Raw genomic sequence first — 20,067 nt, forward strand, 5'->3', positions numbered from 1 at the left:
CGGGTGTAAGAGTCCATCCCTGCATGCCCTTCACTTCATAAACATTAAAAGGACCCCAGGCGCAGCCACCTTTGCAGCTGTGTCTTGGCACTTAGGCCTTCCAAGACTGCCCCCTGTGTTTAAGCAACTTTAGTGAGAAGGTTTCAAATAACTCCCCAGGAAGACTGTGACTGTGGTTTTCCTGTTTTAATTTACTGCTCATCGGATTTAAAAAATAATAAACAAATCAAGGATGTTAAAAGAGGATGAAACCCCAAACTGGAGGCTGCTGGTGCCTTGTCTTTCTGATAGGGCTGAGGGGTCCCTCCCAGCTCCTATGAGGTCCAGGTGGGTTTGGTGGTGGGAGATGTTTCTCAAGGGGAAAAGAAAACTAAAACCCAACATCAGGCGATGGTCATTCACGGTCGACTGGCAGACACACAACCCACAGAGGCTGACATCCAAGTCTCAACAGGAGTTTCCAAGAAGAGGGACCTGTCCTGCTCTCCTCAAGTATTGCAGAAGCTTTGAGAAAAAGCTACTCATTGCACACGGTGTGCAGCAACACACGCTGCCAGGCTTCGGGAGCAGGATCACAAGCAGTCCCTGCACAGAGCCACTTGTCCTTTCCGGTAATCGCGGCATGGGCAGAGGCGCCGGTACTTGGTGCTGTAGCCGGCGCAGCTGTAGAGCAGCGGTTCCTTCTGGAGGTAGCACTCCCGGACGGTCTCGGCCACAGCTGGGTACAGGTGGTTCATCTCGTACTCGGTGCTGTCGCAGGCGATGCTAAGCCTGGTGAACAGACACACACAGCTGAGTTTCACTGCAGGCAACTACGTCCCACTCCTGCTCGAGGGGATGGATCCATGCTTAACTGGATGGGGGGCGGCAGGGGGGAGCAACTACTCTTGTGGTGAGGTGAAGGGGTTGGGATTTTAACCCTATTGTATCCTTTACAGAACTTCTCACAGAGCTTCCTGCTTAGAAAGTCACAGCACTTGTTAGCCTTGCTCATTAAAACAATATAGACATAGACTCATAGATTCATAGACATTAGGGCTGGAAGGGACCTCGGGAGATCATCGAATATGCTTGATTCACGTACGGTTTATACTGTAAGCACATGTACACTGTGTGTGACAAAGTTACCTGGCCCGTCAGCACATGAGAACAGCATGGCTCAAGCAGCTCCATCGTGAAACGTATGTGCTCAGCATGACCCATGCGTGAAATCTGTGTGACCCACGTGAACCGCAGGCAAAACCCAAACGCCTGGCCCCAAAGTCATGTGACAAACCACCTCCAGTTGTCAGATGGACATGCAGGCTCCCTGCTGATTTCACCTGAGCTCTGGGGCACATGCAGATCCATGTCTCACATCTGTGTGGGTTTCACAGCTGGAAGGGACTGGCTGTCAGGACAGGGACAAGCCAGCATCAGCAAGCACCTCTGGAAGAGCAACAGCAGGAGAAAGGCACTGAAGAGAAGCCTCAACCAGACTCCTGCTTCTTCCAACTTATGCTCACCCCTGCAGGTGGTGCTGGAAGGCTGGCATCTCCTCTGGGCAGTGCAAGGCTACTGGGTATTTCCAGACACTCTCCATCTCTAATAAATGCTGATCTGAACTAGTGAATCTGAACCAGCCATTTCCCTGAAACGGCGGTTTTGGGGGGGGAGCAGGCGAGGAGCGAGTGGAATGTGAGCTCCAGCTCTAATTTATCATATAAAAATGTCACTAGGACTCAAATTGCCTGCCTGACCAGCGTGACAGAAATGGTAATGCTTGCATTTTAATTGTCCGCCGCACAGCACGGAATCGGCTGGCAGATTTATGCTCTATTAAAACTTCACTGCTGTGAGCTCAAAATGTACTTTTATAGAGAAAGATATAAAAGGGGGGGGGGGAGAGAAAGGTGCCTGAATAATCTAACATTTATTTTGCACCAGAAAGCCATTTGGGCACCGGGCACAGAGGCTGCAGGCTTCTTCTCCCCGTGTCTCTAGCAGCCTGAGCTGGCTGCCTGGCCTGCAAAGGGGCCGGCAACTGCCCACATAAATGCAAAAAGGAGAACACAGCAAAACCCCAGACACAGAACGGGACACGTTGGCCTTCTAGGGCGAGAGGAGGGAGCACTGTCTAGGGAGCAGAATCAGGGCTTGCGAGACAGGACACTTGGGTTCAACTTCTGCCCTGCTCCAGATCGGTGTGTGGCCCAGGGGGCCAAATTGTTCCAAATAACTGCCCCACCCAACTGGGGCCACCTGCTTCAAAGGGAAACCATCGACTCACACTGAGACCCCTCCAGGGACCTCTGTGCCACAGGCCTTTGAAACTTGGGCCACTTACTTACTGACTTACATAGGGGTCCTGAGGAAAATCTGTCCCAGAGTGGGATGCTGATCTCCCCAGCCTTTAGCTCTGGTTTTCAGAGACACTGAGTACCTACGGCTTTCACTGACTCTGGCTAGCCCTATGCCTGGCGCTGTGGTCACTCCACCCTTTAAATTCTTTGTGCCTCAGTTTGTCCACCTGTAATGCAGGGCTGATGCCATTCTCCTGGCCAGTAGTATTGAGAGAGCCGAGGAATTCCTTTCTGAGCTCCACAGACTGGGGGGCAATAGGAGAGTATTGGTATCAGCTCATCAGGGAAAAGAGAAAGAAGTGGGGGAAGAGCAAAACTCACTGGAGAAACACGTCCTTTTTGTTGAGAAACTTGAAGAAGGTTGGCTCGCAGACGAGCCCGTGCTCCTGACAGGTCTCGGTGCAGGCCCTCCGCACCTCAGACACCCACACCTGCATGGAGTGCACGGGAGGCCAGGCCTGGGGGCTGCTGCTGGCATTGTGTGCCCACATCAGGTGGCTGGCATTGGGCAACAGGGTGAAGGGGCTCAGAGAGCTTTGCATAGCATGGCTGCCAGGCTTCGCTGATAGAGAAGCAGCAGCTCCAGCACAGAAATCCTGGCAGGAGAGAAAAGCCTGGGTCAGCGAGTATGGTGGGAGGGGAAGGGTTAACCCCTGGGGGAAGAGCTTCCAGAAACACCTTTTTTTTACACTGAAGCTGGGTCTACAGGCAGCTGCCTGCAGCTCAGTGTTAAATCATTCAGGACCACTCCACCAGCCCAAAGATGATGCCTAAGGGACTCCACGGGCTGTGAGTATCTATGACTCAGGCACTCTTAATGACTCCAGTCGTGACCTGGTGGAGCTGTGGCCCTCTCTGGCAGCAGGGAGATCCAAGGGCTCTCTCCATGCTGCTGAGTTTCCTGGCACAGGGAATGCTTCTCTTCTGGCACTGCTGGGTTCCCAAGCAGCTCCCGGCCAATAGATTCCCAAGACGGGGTGCAGGAGCCACATACAGCAAAGAGGAATATCTGCTGGGGTGTTTAACTCATCCCCCAGGTTTCTTTCAGATGCCCACAGCTCTGGGCTCTGGAGTTAACGCAGGGTCCCACAGACGGGTGGCCCCTAAGTCCCCGTGCTTCGTGTCAGAACTCTGTAGGAGGTCTCCCTCATCCCCGATCAGCTCCCTACCTCGCCCCCCTGCCAGGAATGGCTCGTGCAACTGCTGCGCATGCTCCCTGCCCCTATCCCTGAGTCTGCTAATGTACTTTGAAATAGGAGCAGCACTTTGCAGCCCAAGCCCTGGTCAGAAATGACTCAATACAGCAACAGCAGAAGGAGCTGTAGGCCTGGGCGACTATCTGAGAAACTCAAGGAACTCTCACTTTTACAGCTCTCATTGTGACAGTATCAGACTCTAGCAAGAGCGTATGAGCCTCATATTTCATGAACACTAAATCCACCATCAGAACCAAGAAAGCGACAGCAGAGACGACCCCCCTACCACCAGGTAACTGGCTGCCAAGGGAGGCTCAAGCAAGTGTGTACACCCTGGTGGGATGGGGCACGGGTCACTGACCTGGTGCTGAATGTAAGCGTGAATCCGCTCCAGCATTCCCTCACAGGTGTACTCATAGGGCAGGTAAGGGTCCACCTGTAGAAAGGAGACAATAGGACATAGGCATAAGCATGCAGAGAAAGGTTACTCCCCTCCCTTTGGTCGAGGGCTTTCTGCTGTCTGTCACCTACATTGAGGCCTGTGTCGCCTGCAATCCTAATACTCTAATACTCTCACAGCCCTTTACTAATGACCTTACATGCTTCCATCCACAGTGCCAGGAATGGCAAAGACCTCATTTCCAGGCACAGTCTCCATAGTGGGAACAGTGAATGCTGGGTATAAAATGGGCAAATGCCAACAAGTCCATAAAACTGCCTTGCTGCTTGCACCAAAGATTGCCAACGATCGATGCCAATGGCACAAGATCTGGTCCCCAGGGGTAGCAGTGGGGCATGAAAAGGATCACTTTGCTCCAGAATGAATTCAGCCATTCTTCTTCATAAGTGACATGTTTGAAAAACAAAACTGTTTGGGGTGAATTCAAATACTTTGCTGTGATGAAATGGAAACGTTTCATTTTGGAATTGACTTTTCTGTTCTCTAGCTTATCAGTTTAAACCCACTAGGACAAGAAGAATTCATTTGGACAAGGGGCACATCTGTCTGCTCAAAATGGTTTGATCTTTTTTAAAAAACAAAACCCCGACAGAAATCGACATGTCTGATTTTGATGAATCAGCTTTTTCCAGTGGCAAAATGTTGGTCAGGAAATTTGTGAGTGGTGCTGCTTAGCAAGTCTCCAGTGTCTCTTATCCAGGGATGTTTAATTCAGGAGTGTGTTGCACCGTTATCGCAGCCTGCTGTTTGGATACATGCATGAACTTGGCGTCTAGCCTGCCTCTTACACAGCGTTTTCTTGGGCATTTGCCCAGTATCCTCAGGGATGCTGGTGATCATCATGTTGGACCTGTCAGGAATGTTCAGAAGGAAACGTCAGCAGATGCGAGGAGCCATCTGTTACCAGGAGGCATGTGGATGAAGCGGGAACTTGAAAGACAGGAACCCCAACAACAGACGGGAACAGCAGAACAAGTGGCTCTTAATGAGACATCATCATGCCTTCCCTTCCTCTTTTTCTACAAGATCAGAGCTTGTAATGTGGCACTTAAGATTCAAAACAAATCCTGGGAATTAACAGCATGTGTTTGTAGTCCTTTCTACACCCAGCAAAAGCCCTGAAACGTGCCCCATTGACAACACCAACGTTCCTTCGGATGACAAGCTCGTAAGAATCTGTGCACAGGCCTGAAGGGGGGACGTCAGGACACCACTGGTTTTTGATCAGCCCGTTAGTAATTAATGGGAGCATGATAGATTCATAAGTTTTCTATCACTATGGCTCTGACCGCTGCTTACCAGACTGAGCTTAATTGTCTCACGGTTTCCTTGCCCACCCTTGCATCTGTTTGGTGTTAGCCACCTGTTGTGTCTCATTGCAAACATTTCTGAGTGAGGACTGATCTTTTTTTCATTTAACCAGTTGCCCAATGTTATATCATGGCACCCGTTACTGGAGCTTCTCAGGATTTTAGGAACAACAGTAATACTTGTAGCTGCTGAGCATTTTGCAACAGGGATTTCATTGGAACAATGGTCTTTTAAAAAAAATAAAGGAAAAAAGCTCCTGCAAAATATTGGGGACTTCAGCACCCGAGCTAATCAGTTTTTCACAATGTTTTTTACTGATTTTTTTTGATCTAATACAGATTTTGTTTTCTTCCTGAAAACTGGGGTTTTGACACTTTAATTACAAGCATTACAGAAAATTAAACAGATCTATCACAACCCTACCAAATGACATTTTTCATGGTACTAACACTACCAATCATCATAGTCATAGTCATCGCCAGGTTCATTCTGGACTTCCCTTTTCTATTTTGACAAAAATGTTCAACTGAAAATGTAAGAAAAGACTGGCAAATATGATAAGCTATGGCAGGAATGGAAGAAAATCTGGGGGACAAAGATAATTTTGGATACAAAGAATCACAGACTCATAGAAAATTAGGGTTGGAAAGGACTTTAGGAGGTCACATCTAGTCCAACCCCTACTCAAAGCAGGACCAGCCCCAACTACATCATCCCAGAGAAGGCTTTGTCTAGCTGGGAAAGAAAAGAAATCTAAGCACAAGACCCGTTATCTTTTGATGTGCTGGGATCTTGTGATATGGGTGTCATAACAGCACTGCATAAACTAGAAATTGGCTCAGCTATAAAAAAAACCCTCCCAAATGCTCAGGCACAAACATACAAGTAAGCTCCAGTGGCATGAAAAACTAAGAGAAGGCTGTCTGAAAGGAGAAAGGTTTAAATAGGCACTAAGAGGTGAACAATTTTCTCCCAGGAAGTAAAGATCCAATTGCTATAGAGCAAAGGATCCAGACTGAGCATGACACTGGACAATAAGGGCAATCCTTGATGTTATCCATGTGGGGGACAGACCCAGGAATTGCAGAGTAGGGTGTGTGCAAAACCTAGAGATTTAAACCATTACACAGCAGAGCAAGACTACTATATATGCAACAGAGGTGCTCAAGAATCAAGCCTATTTGGACCCAGTGAGTGGGCACAAAAGATAAGCTAGTTATTTGATGGCTTATGTGAAATTATTTTGGCAAGTATTAGCGTGTCAATAGTGATTAGTTTCTGGTGTCCATGACAAAAAAACCCACTACAAATAATGGCAAAAATTTGGCAACCCTGCAGGAAGGCTTAGGAGAAGGGCCAAGATTTCACGGATCTCAAAGACAAGACTATCCTGCCATCTGGACGGGGTAGGAGGAGGTAACCTGTGCTGGAAGGTAGCTTTTCTGGTTGATAGGCCCATGTTCTCTGTGGAACAGGGACTTGAACATTAGTGCTGTCAAGGAAGCATCTCCCACACCACTAAGTTTACAGGAAAACAATGAATTCTCCCATTTCCGGCACTGGTTAGGTGCTCTACTTGGAGAAAATGACCCCCTCAGATGGCCTTGAAGAATGTGTGCAGAGCAGCTGCGAGGGAAAAAAGTCAAGGTAGATAATGAATCTATTTGCACTTCCCCCTGGCAGGCTCCAACACTGTCTGGTTGGATGCAGCAGTGTCCTTGCTGCTCTGCACTTGCTACCTCCCAAACCAGAAATGATACAGCAGTATGGTACTGCAAACAGGCTAAATAGCACCATCACTCAGTGGTGCTAACCAGACTGCCCAAAGTACTGTATGGACAGGGCTATGCTCCTTCCTCTTTACAAGGCAACGCATGCAGAGCTGTGACGCAGGTCTGCGGTGCCCCTCCTGGGATGATAAGTCCAATCTCTTCAGTCACAGCCTTTTCCTTTCAAAGGTCTGGCTATCCTTACCTGCTGGCATCCACTGTCCCTGGCCCCATCACATCTGGACTTTCCAACTCCTATTTCTTCCAATGTGTGATTTGTCCTTTCCCCCTTTTCCTTTGACTTGGAGATGCCAAGTCAGAACAATGGGATAAATTATTGCTAAACATGCACTGCACTGGCCCATAAGCTTTCCCAATAATGTGCTAAGTCCTTGGAGGGATTGAGCATCTGCCAGTTCCCTTTGACTTGGTGGGACTTGAGGGCACTTTGTAGGCTGTTGGTGGGGAATCTAGGGGGATCAGCACCTTTTTAGAAAGGAATCTCCAAACAAAGGTTATTCAAGATGCTCAGGGCCTGTCAGGATCTAGCCCCATCTATTTACTTTTACTGTTGTGTAAGAGTGATATTGTAGCTGTGATGGTCCAGAAACTATGTGAAAGGCAAGGCTTTCTTAGGGTGATAACTTTTACTGGACCAACTAAATAGTTGGGAGAAAGTTAGACAAGCTTTCGAATGCAGAACTTTCTATTTTGAGTTTCTGATCACAAGCAGCTAGCCACAGCACGGTGAAACACAGCGGAAGGGAGGGGGTAAGAGAAAATCTAAAGAGCAGCACACAATTAGCAGGAGAAAGAAAGCTGATGACTGGAAGATCACGGCTATCAAAAGGGAGGAAAGAAGTCAGGAGTTGGGTAAAATATAATGTGCCATAAAGCCAATATCAATGTTTAGTCTTTGTTTCTTAGTGTCCAGGCAGCTTATGAATTTTTGTTCCTGAGTTCAGTGCAATCTTGCATTCTTCTATGCCTGAAGAAGGGCATGTGTGCCCGAAAGCTTGCAAATAAAGAAAAATGTTTTTTGCAACTGTCTAGTTGGTCTAATAAAAGATATCACTTCTAGCACACTGACTGCTTGTACTTTTAGACCATCATGGCTACATGCTTTATCTTTATTCCCGAGTTCACCTTTCAGAGGTGTTAGACAGATTTCCCTTGAGCAAGAAGATAGCGAGGTCAGAGAGAGTGGTTGTTCTGTGAGATGCATGCTCCAGCGGTGCATGTATGTCTCCATTTTTTATATTTTTTTTCTGTGAGAGTTCATTCTGGTGTGAAGTTGCTGTTTAGTTTCACCCACACATGAGGTCTCCTGGTCCACCAGATCAGGTATATCACATTTGGGGAAAGCCATGTGCAGGAACCATGAATTCTGATTGTTTTGTTGTGGGGCCATTGATGGTAGCGGCACAGGAGATGCGCTGACAGAATAAGCACTTCTTGCCAAGGCCAAGCTGTGTCGCACTTGATGTCTGTTGGGCAGTGGAGAATTTGCTTCTGATGATGAGTTGGACAAGGTTAGGGGGCTGTTTGAAAGCCAGGAGCAAAGGGGCTGGGAATATTTCTCTCAAGGTCTGATCTTTGTTCCGTATAGGCTGTAGTTTGGTGTGTCTTCTGATCAGTTCTGATCTAACTACATGGGGGAAACTAAACAGCAACCATGCAACAGAATGATCTCTCACAGAAAAAATACAAAGTACAGAGACGTGCACACCATTAGGAACAATCACTTCCTCTGTGACCTCACTATCCTTGTACTCAAGGGAAATGTACCTAATACCTGTAAAAGGTGAACTTGGGAACAAAAATACATTCGCAGGTTGGACACTAAGAGTCAAGAACTAAACACTAACTAAACTAAACCAGGTTTATGGCACATTATAGTTTACCCAATTCCTGAATTCTTTCCACACAGGAAAGGTAAGAATGACCCTTCTCCCTTTTTTGATAGTGTTGAGCTCCCAGTAATCAGCTTCTTTTCTTTTGCTAACTGTATGTCTGCCGTGTCTGAGAATTTTTCTTACACCTCCCCCCGTAAGGTTTTTCACTATATTGTGCCTAGCTTCCTATGATCAGAGACCTACGGAAGAATGCCTTGCATATGAAAGCTTGTGTAACTTTATCCCAACCATTTGGTTGGTCAATAAAAGACATCAGCCTAAGATATCATCCTTGCTTCTATTTATTTTTACTGGCAGATGTTCCAGGCCAAATCACCACCTTTTCTGCATGGATGCACCAGAGAGTTGGGGGATATAAGGAGACTATTCTCCCCTACACAAGCAAGAAAGCAGAAACCCCAGCTGGTGCTCAGAATAGGTTTAGGGAAAAGCTACCAAGCCAACTAAAACATCAACAGTCTCTGGGAGGGGACACGGTATGCCCATCTAGGGTCTGTGCCCAACTTGTAGCCTATACTGCAAGTCTACTGAATATCATTGTCCAGTAACATTATGATGCACAGATGTTTTATATTGAACTCTCCGATCTGGCAGAATCACTCTTCTACTCCGAAAGGAAACTCAAGTCCAGACAATTTCAAGAGGCAAAAAAGCCTATTGCTAATAAGACAGGCAAGGTTCTTGAGTAGATGTGATATCTTTTATTAGACCAGCGGAATAGTTGGAAAAAAGTTCTTTGCAAGCTTTCGGGTGCAATCGCCCTTCTTCAGGCACAGGGAGTCTCTGCTATTCTGAGACTCCAAGGCATGAGAGAAGCTAGAAGTGTGACAGGAGGTCAGTGAGAATGTAAATAGGGAAAAATTAGGGAAAAAAAAGTACAGCAGGGAAGGAAGAGGAAAAGAAAGTTGGGGGTGGGGGGAGCCAAAGGTGAGTAAGGGAGACTCTACAGTAAAGAGGCTGTCTGTGAAAAAGGAAATAGCTGGAAATTAGGAAGACAAAGGGCAGAAAAGTAGGGGATGGGAGGGGAGAAAAGTGGGTGGGGGGGGAGACAAGTGTAGGTATTGTTAATAAAGCATTCAAACCATCCTGGAAACCCCAGGAGTCTCCAGTGTACTCATCTATTACCTAGCAATGAAAGTGCCATCTGGCCAGGTGCTCCAGCACTGTGCATGAAAAAGGCATCCTTCTTAGTTAGTGCACTCAGACAGGTGGCCTAAAAACAATAATTCCACTGATGGCAGAGAAGGACTTCATGGGGACCACATCAGGACCATGGGTTGGTCATGGGGGCAAGACCTGAGTCACATAACAAGTGCTCTGATGATTGGCTCAGCTCTTCCAGCCCCTATAAATCTACTGGCTTATAAGACAGAGGTTCCCAACCACTGGGCCATGGCCCGGTACTGGGCTGAGAAGGGTTGGCTGCCAGGTTGTGGTGCAAGCTTTAACCGCCTGCCTGCTCCGGCTCAGACCTGTCTGTCCACCGGGGTGAGTGGCTTCCACTGCCGGCAGTCACGTGCGGGGTAAAGGTGGGTGGCGGGGCAGCCCTTGGAGGGAGGCAGCCGGCTCTGTGCACCTTGTCCTGCTCCCACCACCATGGTTGCACCCAGCAAGGTGATGCTCGAGCAGCAGTTGCCAGGGCCCGGGCCGGGCAGGACCCCTCAGCCCCGCCTGTGGCCGGGAACAGGGGGATGTGGGCAGGGAAATGCCCAGGGTGGGCAGGCGGCTCCACTGCTTGCTCTGAGGGAAGGCAGTGGAGCCCCTTCTTCCCGGGCAGCCCCAGCTGGGTCCCCTCAGGCCACCATCTGCGCAGCCCCCTCCCCTGCAGGGTCCCCCGGTGCCTGTGGCTGCGGTGCCCCAGCCTGATCCGATCCTCACAATAAACTTAAATATGTAAATTAAACACAAATATATATAAATTAGATTGTTTCTATACCCAGTCTGCCAAGTTTCTTTGAGTAAGTTTGCCGATCCGCAGTATAAAAAAGGTTGGGAACTACTGTTATAAAGGTACTGTATGGCCAGTTGGGATAAATGACAGAAGGACTCAGGAAATAGGTGGGACCCAATGCAAGGCAGAAAGGTATGCCAAAAAGGTACCTCAGAGGAAAAATTTGTGCCTCACTCCCCAGCTTTGCAAGCAATAAATCACTTCCCTTCCTCCTTTGCTACTTCCCACTCCTGCAACCTTTGGGAAAATTTTTAAAAAGCCTAATAGAGACTCATTGGATATTTAGCATCCGGAGCTTAAGTTTTACTGCACCACAAAAGATGCGCTGTACGTAAAATGGGCACTCTGCTGAGACCGATTAGCATTTAAATGGAAGATATGAATAGCTGTAAAAGTGAGCAAGGCTAAAGAAAGTGTGTGGGGGAAAAAGCGGAAGGCTCAAGATGTCAGGGCACAGAGGAATAAAGGGTTTCTATTGCAAATTTGGAAGGAGACCAGGCACTTTATGAAATTACTCACCACCAATAGCCCTGCAGCCGGCACTGTGCCAACCTCCTCATGATTAATGCAGTAAACATCATCAGCACTCGAACCTGCTTTGTTGATCTTCCCTTATTGCGCTGAATCCCACTCCATCCCACTGAGTCACTTTTCTCATCATCTCCAAGTTCTTCATCTGCTGTGACTTGTGGCTTGACTTCTTCCTATTTGTTTTTTTGCCCTGATTAGCGCTACACTAAACCCACCAGCCGCCACTCCAGATTGGCCTTTCTCTGCTTAAAACCAAAGGGACAGCATTTAATAGTTGTCATTAGCGGGGGATTAAATGCGACTGAACAGATCAACAGATAAGTCAGGAGCTCACGGGCCTGCCTTACATGGCACCATCCCCGGGCACCCCTCAGGCAACTGAAGGGCAGGCCTTAGCAATGAAAACCATACTTCTTGGGTTGGAGTTTTACCAGGGAAAAGGCTGAAAGGCCAGTGATGAGACCCTCCGATGGGGAGGCAGGACAAGGGGTACCTCACACTGGGTGACACACTGGGAACAAGGGTGCCCAACGGATACCTCACACTGGCTTTCAAAATAAGTAAGACTGTTTTGGGGAGACCATGCCTAAAGTGGCTTGGGCTATTTCATTCAGATACAATTGTTTCTTTTAATGAAAACTACCTTATTGTCATCAGAATGGAAATATCTTTCTTTTTTATGACTTTCGTGGTAGGAGGGAGGGGTCATCCAAAAAAACCTGAAACCAGTTGGCTGAAAAAGTGTCCTTTTTATCATTTTTGGGAGGAAACTCCAAACAACTTTAAAGGAAAAATTTGGACCAAAAAAAATGAAAATATGTGTATTTTCACCAAAGTCTTCCAGGGGTCACGTCCTGGCCCAAAGCTCCTCTTCCCAGGAGCCCTGTGACCCTCAGCACCCCATAAACAGCTTCACACACTCCATGCCTATTAAAGACACCTTTCTGCAATTCCTCACTCTCATTTGCGATGCTTTCTGCTGTACCTGGAAAGAGCATTTCTCTCTCTCTGCTCATGTTGGATTTTATATTTGGGGACGGAGGCATTTTTTTCTTTAAAAATGTGACCGGTCAGGATAGCAGCACAGGAAAGTGAGCAGTTATGTATAGTTGCAGTGACTAGAGGAAGTGCCAGCTTTTTCTCTTCCTATCTGTCGTGGTCCTTCAACCCCAAGATGGAAGGAACTCCTCTGTAGTCAGAAGGCATCTCAAGACAATGTCTACAGCCTGGCACTCCCCCAAGAAATAAGCCCTGCCTACTCACACGCTCTCCATATGCACCCAGGTCTGCAAACTAGTGGAGCCGACTGCTCAAGCAGCCCTGAGAATGAACTCCAATATCAGCACTAGGACGTCACCATGAACATCTTGCATATGAAAGCTTGTGTAACTTTATCCCAACCATTTAGTTGGTCAAAAAAAGACATCACCCTAAAATATCGTCTTTGCCTCTCGCATTCCTAACATAGGAACTAGGCTGAGACTCACCGGACATTCATTTCACAGGTGCTGCCACATGGAGCTGGGGCCAAGCCCAAATGGGTGACCTAGAGATGATAAAGACTCTTCTCTCCTACTACTGACTCCCTAAGCCCCTTCTTGGTAGCTCTAATAGAGCAGAAGCCAACTTCCTTCCTTGTTCATGCACTGTCAAGCACTGAGCCCTAGAAGCTGTGGTGATGGCTATATTGGGAGTGCTTCGGCACGGAGAAGTGATAGATGTCACGAGACCAGCGGAAACAGGAACAAACGAGTCAAGAATGTCCCATGTAATTCATAAGCACATGGTCATAGGAGGCCCTAAGTGAATTCTCCCCCATAACACACATGTGACTCTCAAAGCAGAAGCTGTTTGGCCACCTGGATCCTGGGATGTGAGATGCATTACAAGACAAAGGGCAATGGTGCAGAGGAGGCCTTTGGAAGAGGGTGGGTGCTGGGATGAAACTAATGTATTTTTGACAGCTCTGAGTCTGTGTGATTTCTGACACCCCACCTCCACATTCCCATCTGCTATTTATAAACAGCATTCAGCTCCTGCTCTCCGGGTAGGTGCTATCATTTACATGAATGATGTATTTTTAGCATGGATTATGAAACACTGCTGTTCTGATGGATGCTTCGGTCTACTTCGTTTTGCATCAGTGGGCTTACGGCAGAGGAAGGGTGTGGCGTTACGCCTCTTTCGCTTAAAAAGTTACCCTCACATTCTGAAATGTCCAACTACCTGGTACAATCCCCTCGCACTACCTGGACTTACACCTGACCGCGTATATGCTCATTTGTTACCTGCTCAGTACACACATACCACGAATGCAGTTCTCTCTCTTGGACCTGTCTTTTGACGGTTGTTCAGACACTACAGCGATACGGCCATAAAAGATGTAATATGAGATATGTTGCTTCTCTACTTCCAAGCAGATAGACGATGATTTTACCCACTTGGAATAACATCACAACCCTTGCAGCACTGCCAACTGATTCTAGAAGTCCCATATCTGGGAGGAAGTACATTGCAGTCTTGGACCTATTGATTTTCTGGCATTCACATGTCATTCCTGACCCAGGATCTTTCAGGGAGACATATCTGCAAACAATATGCAAGTGCCCAATGGTGAAGCAGGACATCCTTTTGGGGAAATGTAGCAGGGTCCCAATGCTGTACCCTACCCCTGAAACGCACCTCTGTAGGGATGGAGTCACATACAGCTAATGGATTCTAAACAAAGAAATATTTGTGTTTAAAAATATTCCCTCCACTTTGCCGATGGGAAACTTCAGAATTATTCTTCTCCTTTTGAAGTACTTGTCAAGTCAAAGCTCCAAAGACTCAGCCTGTTGAGAAGATACCTCTAAGCAACTTCCTGCCATAAATATCCTGCTCTGAGATCTCAGCGAGACTAGAAATTACACCCATTATATCTAATTACAGGTGCATGCAGTAATCAGTTTCGACATAATGACAGGAGCTGATCCTGCCCATGAATTATTGAGCTCGCCCTGGTTTGACTTGGGAACTTTGATAAAAGAATTTGATGGGTGCTCGGCAAGGTCTCTACACAGCTGTTCCTTGCTCCTAGCAAGCCCTGCCTGCCTGCTTGACTGTCTGGTGGCAGAATGCTACGCAGTATGTTATCTGGGGCAGAGCAATGGGAGACAGCTCTTTAATCTTGGCAGTGGCGGGGAAGTTCAGTTGTGTCTTACCACTACTGTTCTGGTAGCACCCAGAGCCCCTACTCCATGAAGATCAGGGCCCTACTGAGGTAAGCACTGGACAGTCATTTCTACAGGACAATCCCTACCTGAAAAATGCTCACAGTCTAAAAGACAAGTTGCAGTCAGTGAATGAAAGATGAGACACAAGTGAGGTCTGGGAGAGGAGGAATGAGGGCCAACATATTTTTTCTCTTCCTGATCGTGTGTTTCTAACAAGGAATGGGATGGTTTCAGGGACTCTCAATGGGATCCAGAACCTTTCCCCTTTGCTGTAGGTGGTGAGCTGGAATGTGCCCAGGCTGCCTCCATCCAACGAGTTGGGTAGTTTTATCCCAGGGCCCAGTGGATGTGCCTATGTAACAGGGGGAGCTAACACAATTGTTCGCTGTCCACTGCCAGGCGGACTTAAAAGGGCCTAGGGGCCTCTCTACCATCACTGGGGTGTGCTACGCAGGCAGACTAGCTCTGCTGTCATTAGAACAGTAGATTGAACCTTCTTCAAGCAAAGTTCAGGCGCCACTGCAGCCTGCTCTCTAATTTTCCCCTGGAGCTTTCAGATGTTGCTTGGTCCCTCCAGGTCTCTCCCCTGCTAATTATGGCAAAATCTAGCCTTAAGACTACTTCTGATGGGTATGTGAAGCAGCAGACATTCATATTCTCCCAGGAGGACTGCAGGAAGATGAAGGAAAGTGATGCACTGAAGCTGCAGTTGACAGGAGGTGATAAGGAATTTGATGGGGATCCCAAGGGCATAATTCTACCGTTCTTTATGCTTTTGGGAGCCCAGTCGAGGGCAATGGAGGTACAAGGGTGTAACTCGAGGCAGGAAGGCTGCACCCAGCAGCTTTTTCCCTTTTACAGGCAGCTCATCCCTCTCACAAGTGCTGGCATTCCCAGTCAGGAGCATCGCTAACGAGGCTGTCAAGAGGAGGCCGGGCCTGTCAGATTTTAATTAAACTATTATCTTCAAGAAATTGGCATGTTGCTGTGGTCCCGACCACAAGATTTGAATTCTAAACACAAGAGAAAATAAATAGAGAGAGAGAGGGAAAAAGAAAAAACAGAAGCCCAAGGGAGGATGGATAACAGATGGGGCACTATGGCTTTTGCAGAGGAGACAAGTGCTTCCATCAAGAAGACAAGAGGAAGCAGAGAAGTCGCACTGGCAGTGGGTTAAGGGAGAGCGCATATGGATGGAGGTCACCGTAGATGATCAGGATGGCAATGCAGGATGAGAGGAAACACTGCCTTCAAGAAACTATTCTTATTCCCAATCAAAGCCTCACTTCTCACTGCAATGAACAGATGGTGACGTGTTGACACAAGGCATCAAAAACCACCAGCAAGAGTTACTGTGATGGACGGCAGAAGAGGCTCAGAAATGAGCAAGATTTCTTCATTGTTCTTGGTGTGAGATACAAATCTGCCCAGCTATAAAGGAGGACAAAAGGAAAGAAGATCTGATGAGTTCCTAGGACAAAGTCTCTTTGGTGTTTCCTCGGTGTTGTCAGACTTCCTTTGCTGGCTGTGTGGAGGCAGAGTTCTCACAATCGACCCATTACAAGTGGATTATATGGAAGGGGAGGTAGCTTCAATCTCTATGAAACAATTTTGTGATTAGATGGCTGCAGTGGTGGGTTCTTTCTTTTAAATATATCTTTACAGATTGTTCACCTGTCCCTGCCATTGAGCGTGGTGAAAGGATGCAAGAAGCCATGAGGCTGGGCCCCTGTGGAAACCACCTTTTCAGGGATGTTACAAGACCACCACCATCTGTTCTGAGAAGAGAGAAGAGGAGAAGCATGACTGAGCCATCATCACTGATTCCCTGATGTGACTACTGAATGCTAGCCAGTGGCCACACTGGTGCCAGGACACAGCCATGTACAGTACCATAGAAAGTTTGTGTGTTGAGGGCTGTCGGGGATCACGCCTGCCTCCAGCATGTTAGCATACTGTGAAATATAACCAAGTACAGCCCCCAAGGAAAGGAGTGTAAGTAAGGTACCCAACAGCCACAGGTCAGGAGTGGCATTCTTTTGCCCATCGCCTGGTGAAAGGTGAACCCAATACTAAGCACTTCCTTGATGATTTTCTCAGATCTCCAAAAGAGCTCTGCAATCAATGTGCCCCCAGCCTCCTTTGAAAGACCAAAAGTGGGACCTATGCTCTCTTGAAAATCTGTCTACTCCGCAGTCCTAAATGGGTCCTTCACCACCATGAGCATCATTCCCAGCACAACAGCCCCATCGTGCCACACCTCTAGAACCAACAGTGTACAGACACACAGACACATGCTGGGAGCACTGATTTCACCACACCCTACCACAGCACAGGTCCCCTCACCGCCACAGCACAGGATTGCCAGTGTCTGTACTGGGTTGCATATGCTGATGGAATAGAAGACAAGATTTCCAGTTCCAGTTATGGGGCAGAACCCAGTGCAGGGACTAAGCCTCAAAATCTTGGGGCCGCAGGACACTAATTCAGTGCCAGAACAGGTAGGATTGATTTCTCTGACCGTGCATAGCCTCTTTGGGCTTTGCAACACCTGGGTTTAGGATGGTCCCATCCACAATTTCTGAAATAAACCTTCCCCGTGGATTTTGGTATGACCCCTGTGCTACAGGGTCTGTGGGGCATGGCCTGAGGAGCTAGCTGCAGTCATCCTCAGTGCGTGGGGAATGTGCAGTTGTTTTGTGTAGGCTTTGCAAAGGGGCTGCAGGACAGTGATGAATGACGTCCACTGTGGTCAGGGGAGGCTCTGAGCAGTACCACAGGGATAAACTTGGAGAGCACAGAATCACAGGAAAGCAGGGCTGAAAGGGACCTCGAAAGGTCATCAAGTCCAGCCCCCTGCACAGGGAAGGATCATCCTTGACTAGACCAGCTTAGCCAAGTCTGTCTAACCGTCGGTTCATAGCTTCCAAGGATGGAGACTCCACCATTTCTCTAAGTAGCCTGTTCCAGTGCTTGATCGCCCTCGTAGTCATAAAGTTTCTCCTCACCTCCAACCTAAATTTCCCCTGCTGAAGGGAAAATCGACGGGGGGGAGGTTGAGTCTTCAAGTGGGAATCACACCACCAAAGGAAAGAAAAAAATTGCACTCAAAAGAACAGTAATAATAATAATAATAATAATAAAAATCCAAACATTATCAGACAAATAAGTAGAAAACTAATACAATTGTCTAACAGCATGAAACAGCAGGCTGGGGATATTTTAACCAGCTATTTTCACTGTGATGCTTAATATGCCACTTTTCCAAGCATAGCCAGAAATGTATAATTTCCCATTATATTCCTGTATGTTTGACTTTAATATAATGAAGGCTTCTCCCTTCACTACACCAGAATATTGGGTCTATTAAATTGCTTGTGTGGGAACTATTTTTGACAAAGAAAAAACTGAAGCCCAAGTGAATGACCTCAAATGAAAACCTCTTTCTTTCTCTCGCCTCTAACCTCCAGGTAACAGATTCATCACAGCAACAATTGCTCCAACCTCACCTTTCCCAGTGGGCTGTAATTTGTCTCATTTTTCTTTCTTCTGGGCTCTGTGCGACTGCACAGTGATTTGGTTTCCAGGGTGTGTGGTGCTTGGTGTCTCTACCACTTGAATCTTTTATTATAAATAGGGCAGGAATCATTGGCACCAATAAGCAATTGGGAAAACAAGAATCTGGCTAGACTGGGGAATGGTCAGACATCTAGGGCTGGTTCCAGACTTTCGAATGCTGGCCTGTTGGGTTTAGGTGGGTGAGGGGTGCATCAGGGGAATTTCCTTCTGCATCTCAGCAGCACAGAAAACTTGCCTGAACTAAGCAACCCATCATCAACTAAGCTTGGGTTCAAGGTAAAATTCAAATATCTCTCCAGAGAACAAAGGGTCCATTTCCAGGCCAGTCTAGATCAACTAGTGTTTTTGGGATGAGGTTGCTATCTGAATCTCACCTCATTTATATGCAGCATGTGCTCAAGTGCAGTCATCAAAAGGACTGCATCTGGCTTGGTCAGAGTGCAAACACACTAGCAACTGAAGAAGGCGAGCGTCGGTGAGTGTTTGTTCAATGGTGGTACCTAGGTTCTCCCTGTACCGTTCTGGCAGCATTATTGCTTCATCTGCTTGCATGGGCATGGCATACCCTATAGATGGTAGTTGCACTAAAGTATCGTCTTGATAGAAACCAAGGCGGAGAACAGATTGTACCGGTGGTATGCTTCGTAGCTAAAATGCACTACAGCACTGCTGGCAGTAGACATTGCTTCAGGATCTAGTTCCTATATATATAAGAAAACAAAGCTAACAACACTATCACAGCAGTGTCGTCTGGCAACTTCTAACATAACAATCTCAGAGTAAGGGTCAGAGCAGATCTTTGCTATAGTAGACATGGTGAGGGGGCTGTGGGAGCTCTCGAACAGCAGGAAACCCACAGCTATACTACTCTGCATGCTAGCTATGAACAAACTGTGTTACTGTGGACTGGTGATGGCTCCTCTCAAATCTCGATACTGAGCTGGGACAGTCATCCAGAAAGGCCTTAGATTGTACAGTGGGGCCAAATCTGCATAGGTGTGCTGAGAGACAGGAGGTTTATATTGAGCAGATTCTTTTTGGTATTGGGTGGTGGAACTGGAGCGTGCTCCATCCACTCCATGCATTGACCTAGTATTGCAGTGCTTCCAGGACCGGTGCAAAAAATTTAAAAAATTTTAAAAAAAAAGGTGTGCTGAGAGACTAGTGCATGAGCACCAAGTAGTTATTGGAGCAGCTCACAGCTAAAATGACATTTGACACTTTTCTGATATTAACTTTCTGTGGGAACAATTACTGTAAGTTGCCTTCAAGTGGTTACACAGCCGTGAATGGGTGTGGAGGCTGTGCGTGCCGACATGAGTCAAAGAGGAGACACAAGATGATCTTGTATTAAAATGTGAGCCACACTGAAAACATCTGCCAACTCATTAGACAGGCAGAACCCTTTCATACATTTCATAGACATTAGGGCTGGAAGGGACCTCAGAAGATCATCAAGTCCAGCCAGGGTTTCTCCCCTTTTGACATTAAGATCTTCACCAGATTGATGGCTCCTAAAACGGACCCTCCCTGCACGCCCATCAGAATCCTTCATCCTCATTCCCATTGTGCTTCAGCATCTGATGCTCATGAAAGCTCTTCTCTCTACACACACACACTCATGGCAACACAGCACACCTGTCGTCTTAGGGGCACCTGAGACCAACGACTAAGAAAATCCACTTCCATGGAAAATCCAACATAGGCCTGGAGGCATCTTTTGGCTTCCTGAGTCATTTAAGGCACAGCCTGGAGAAAGCCTTGAAACTTGTGACACTTGGGTGGCAACTGTTTTTT

General features: G+C 47.3%; 1 protein-coding gene across 1 annotated transcript in view; it reads right to left on the reverse strand.

The window, feature by feature from the left end:
- Positions 1 to 202: 202 nt before the first annotated feature.
- MGAT5B (alpha-1,6-mannosylglycoprotein 6-beta-N-acetylglucosaminyltransferase B) overlaps positions 203 to 20,067 on the reverse strand; it is a 188,155-nt gene continuing 168,290 nt past the window's right edge. The window contains exons 15-17 of the mRNA XM_090059720.1: positions 3,900 to 3,974; positions 2,664 to 2,938; positions 203 to 771 (exon numbers count right to left, since the gene is read on the reverse strand). Coding sequence (XP_089915846.1) covers positions 573 to 771; positions 2,664 to 2,938; positions 3,900 to 3,974 — 549 coding nt within the window. The 3' untranslated portion in view covers positions 203 to 572. The remainder of the gene's footprint in view (positions 772 to 2,663; positions 2,939 to 3,899; positions 3,975 to 20,067) is intronic.

The sequence above is a fragment of the Crocodylus siamensis genome, chromosome 8 (genome assembly GCF_052110815.1).
Source record: "Crocodylus siamensis isolate JL-2025a chromosome 8, ASM5211081v1, whole genome shotgun sequence".
Classification (NCBI taxonomy): domain Eukaryota; kingdom Metazoa; phylum Chordata; order Crocodylia; family Crocodylidae; genus Crocodylus; species Crocodylus siamensis.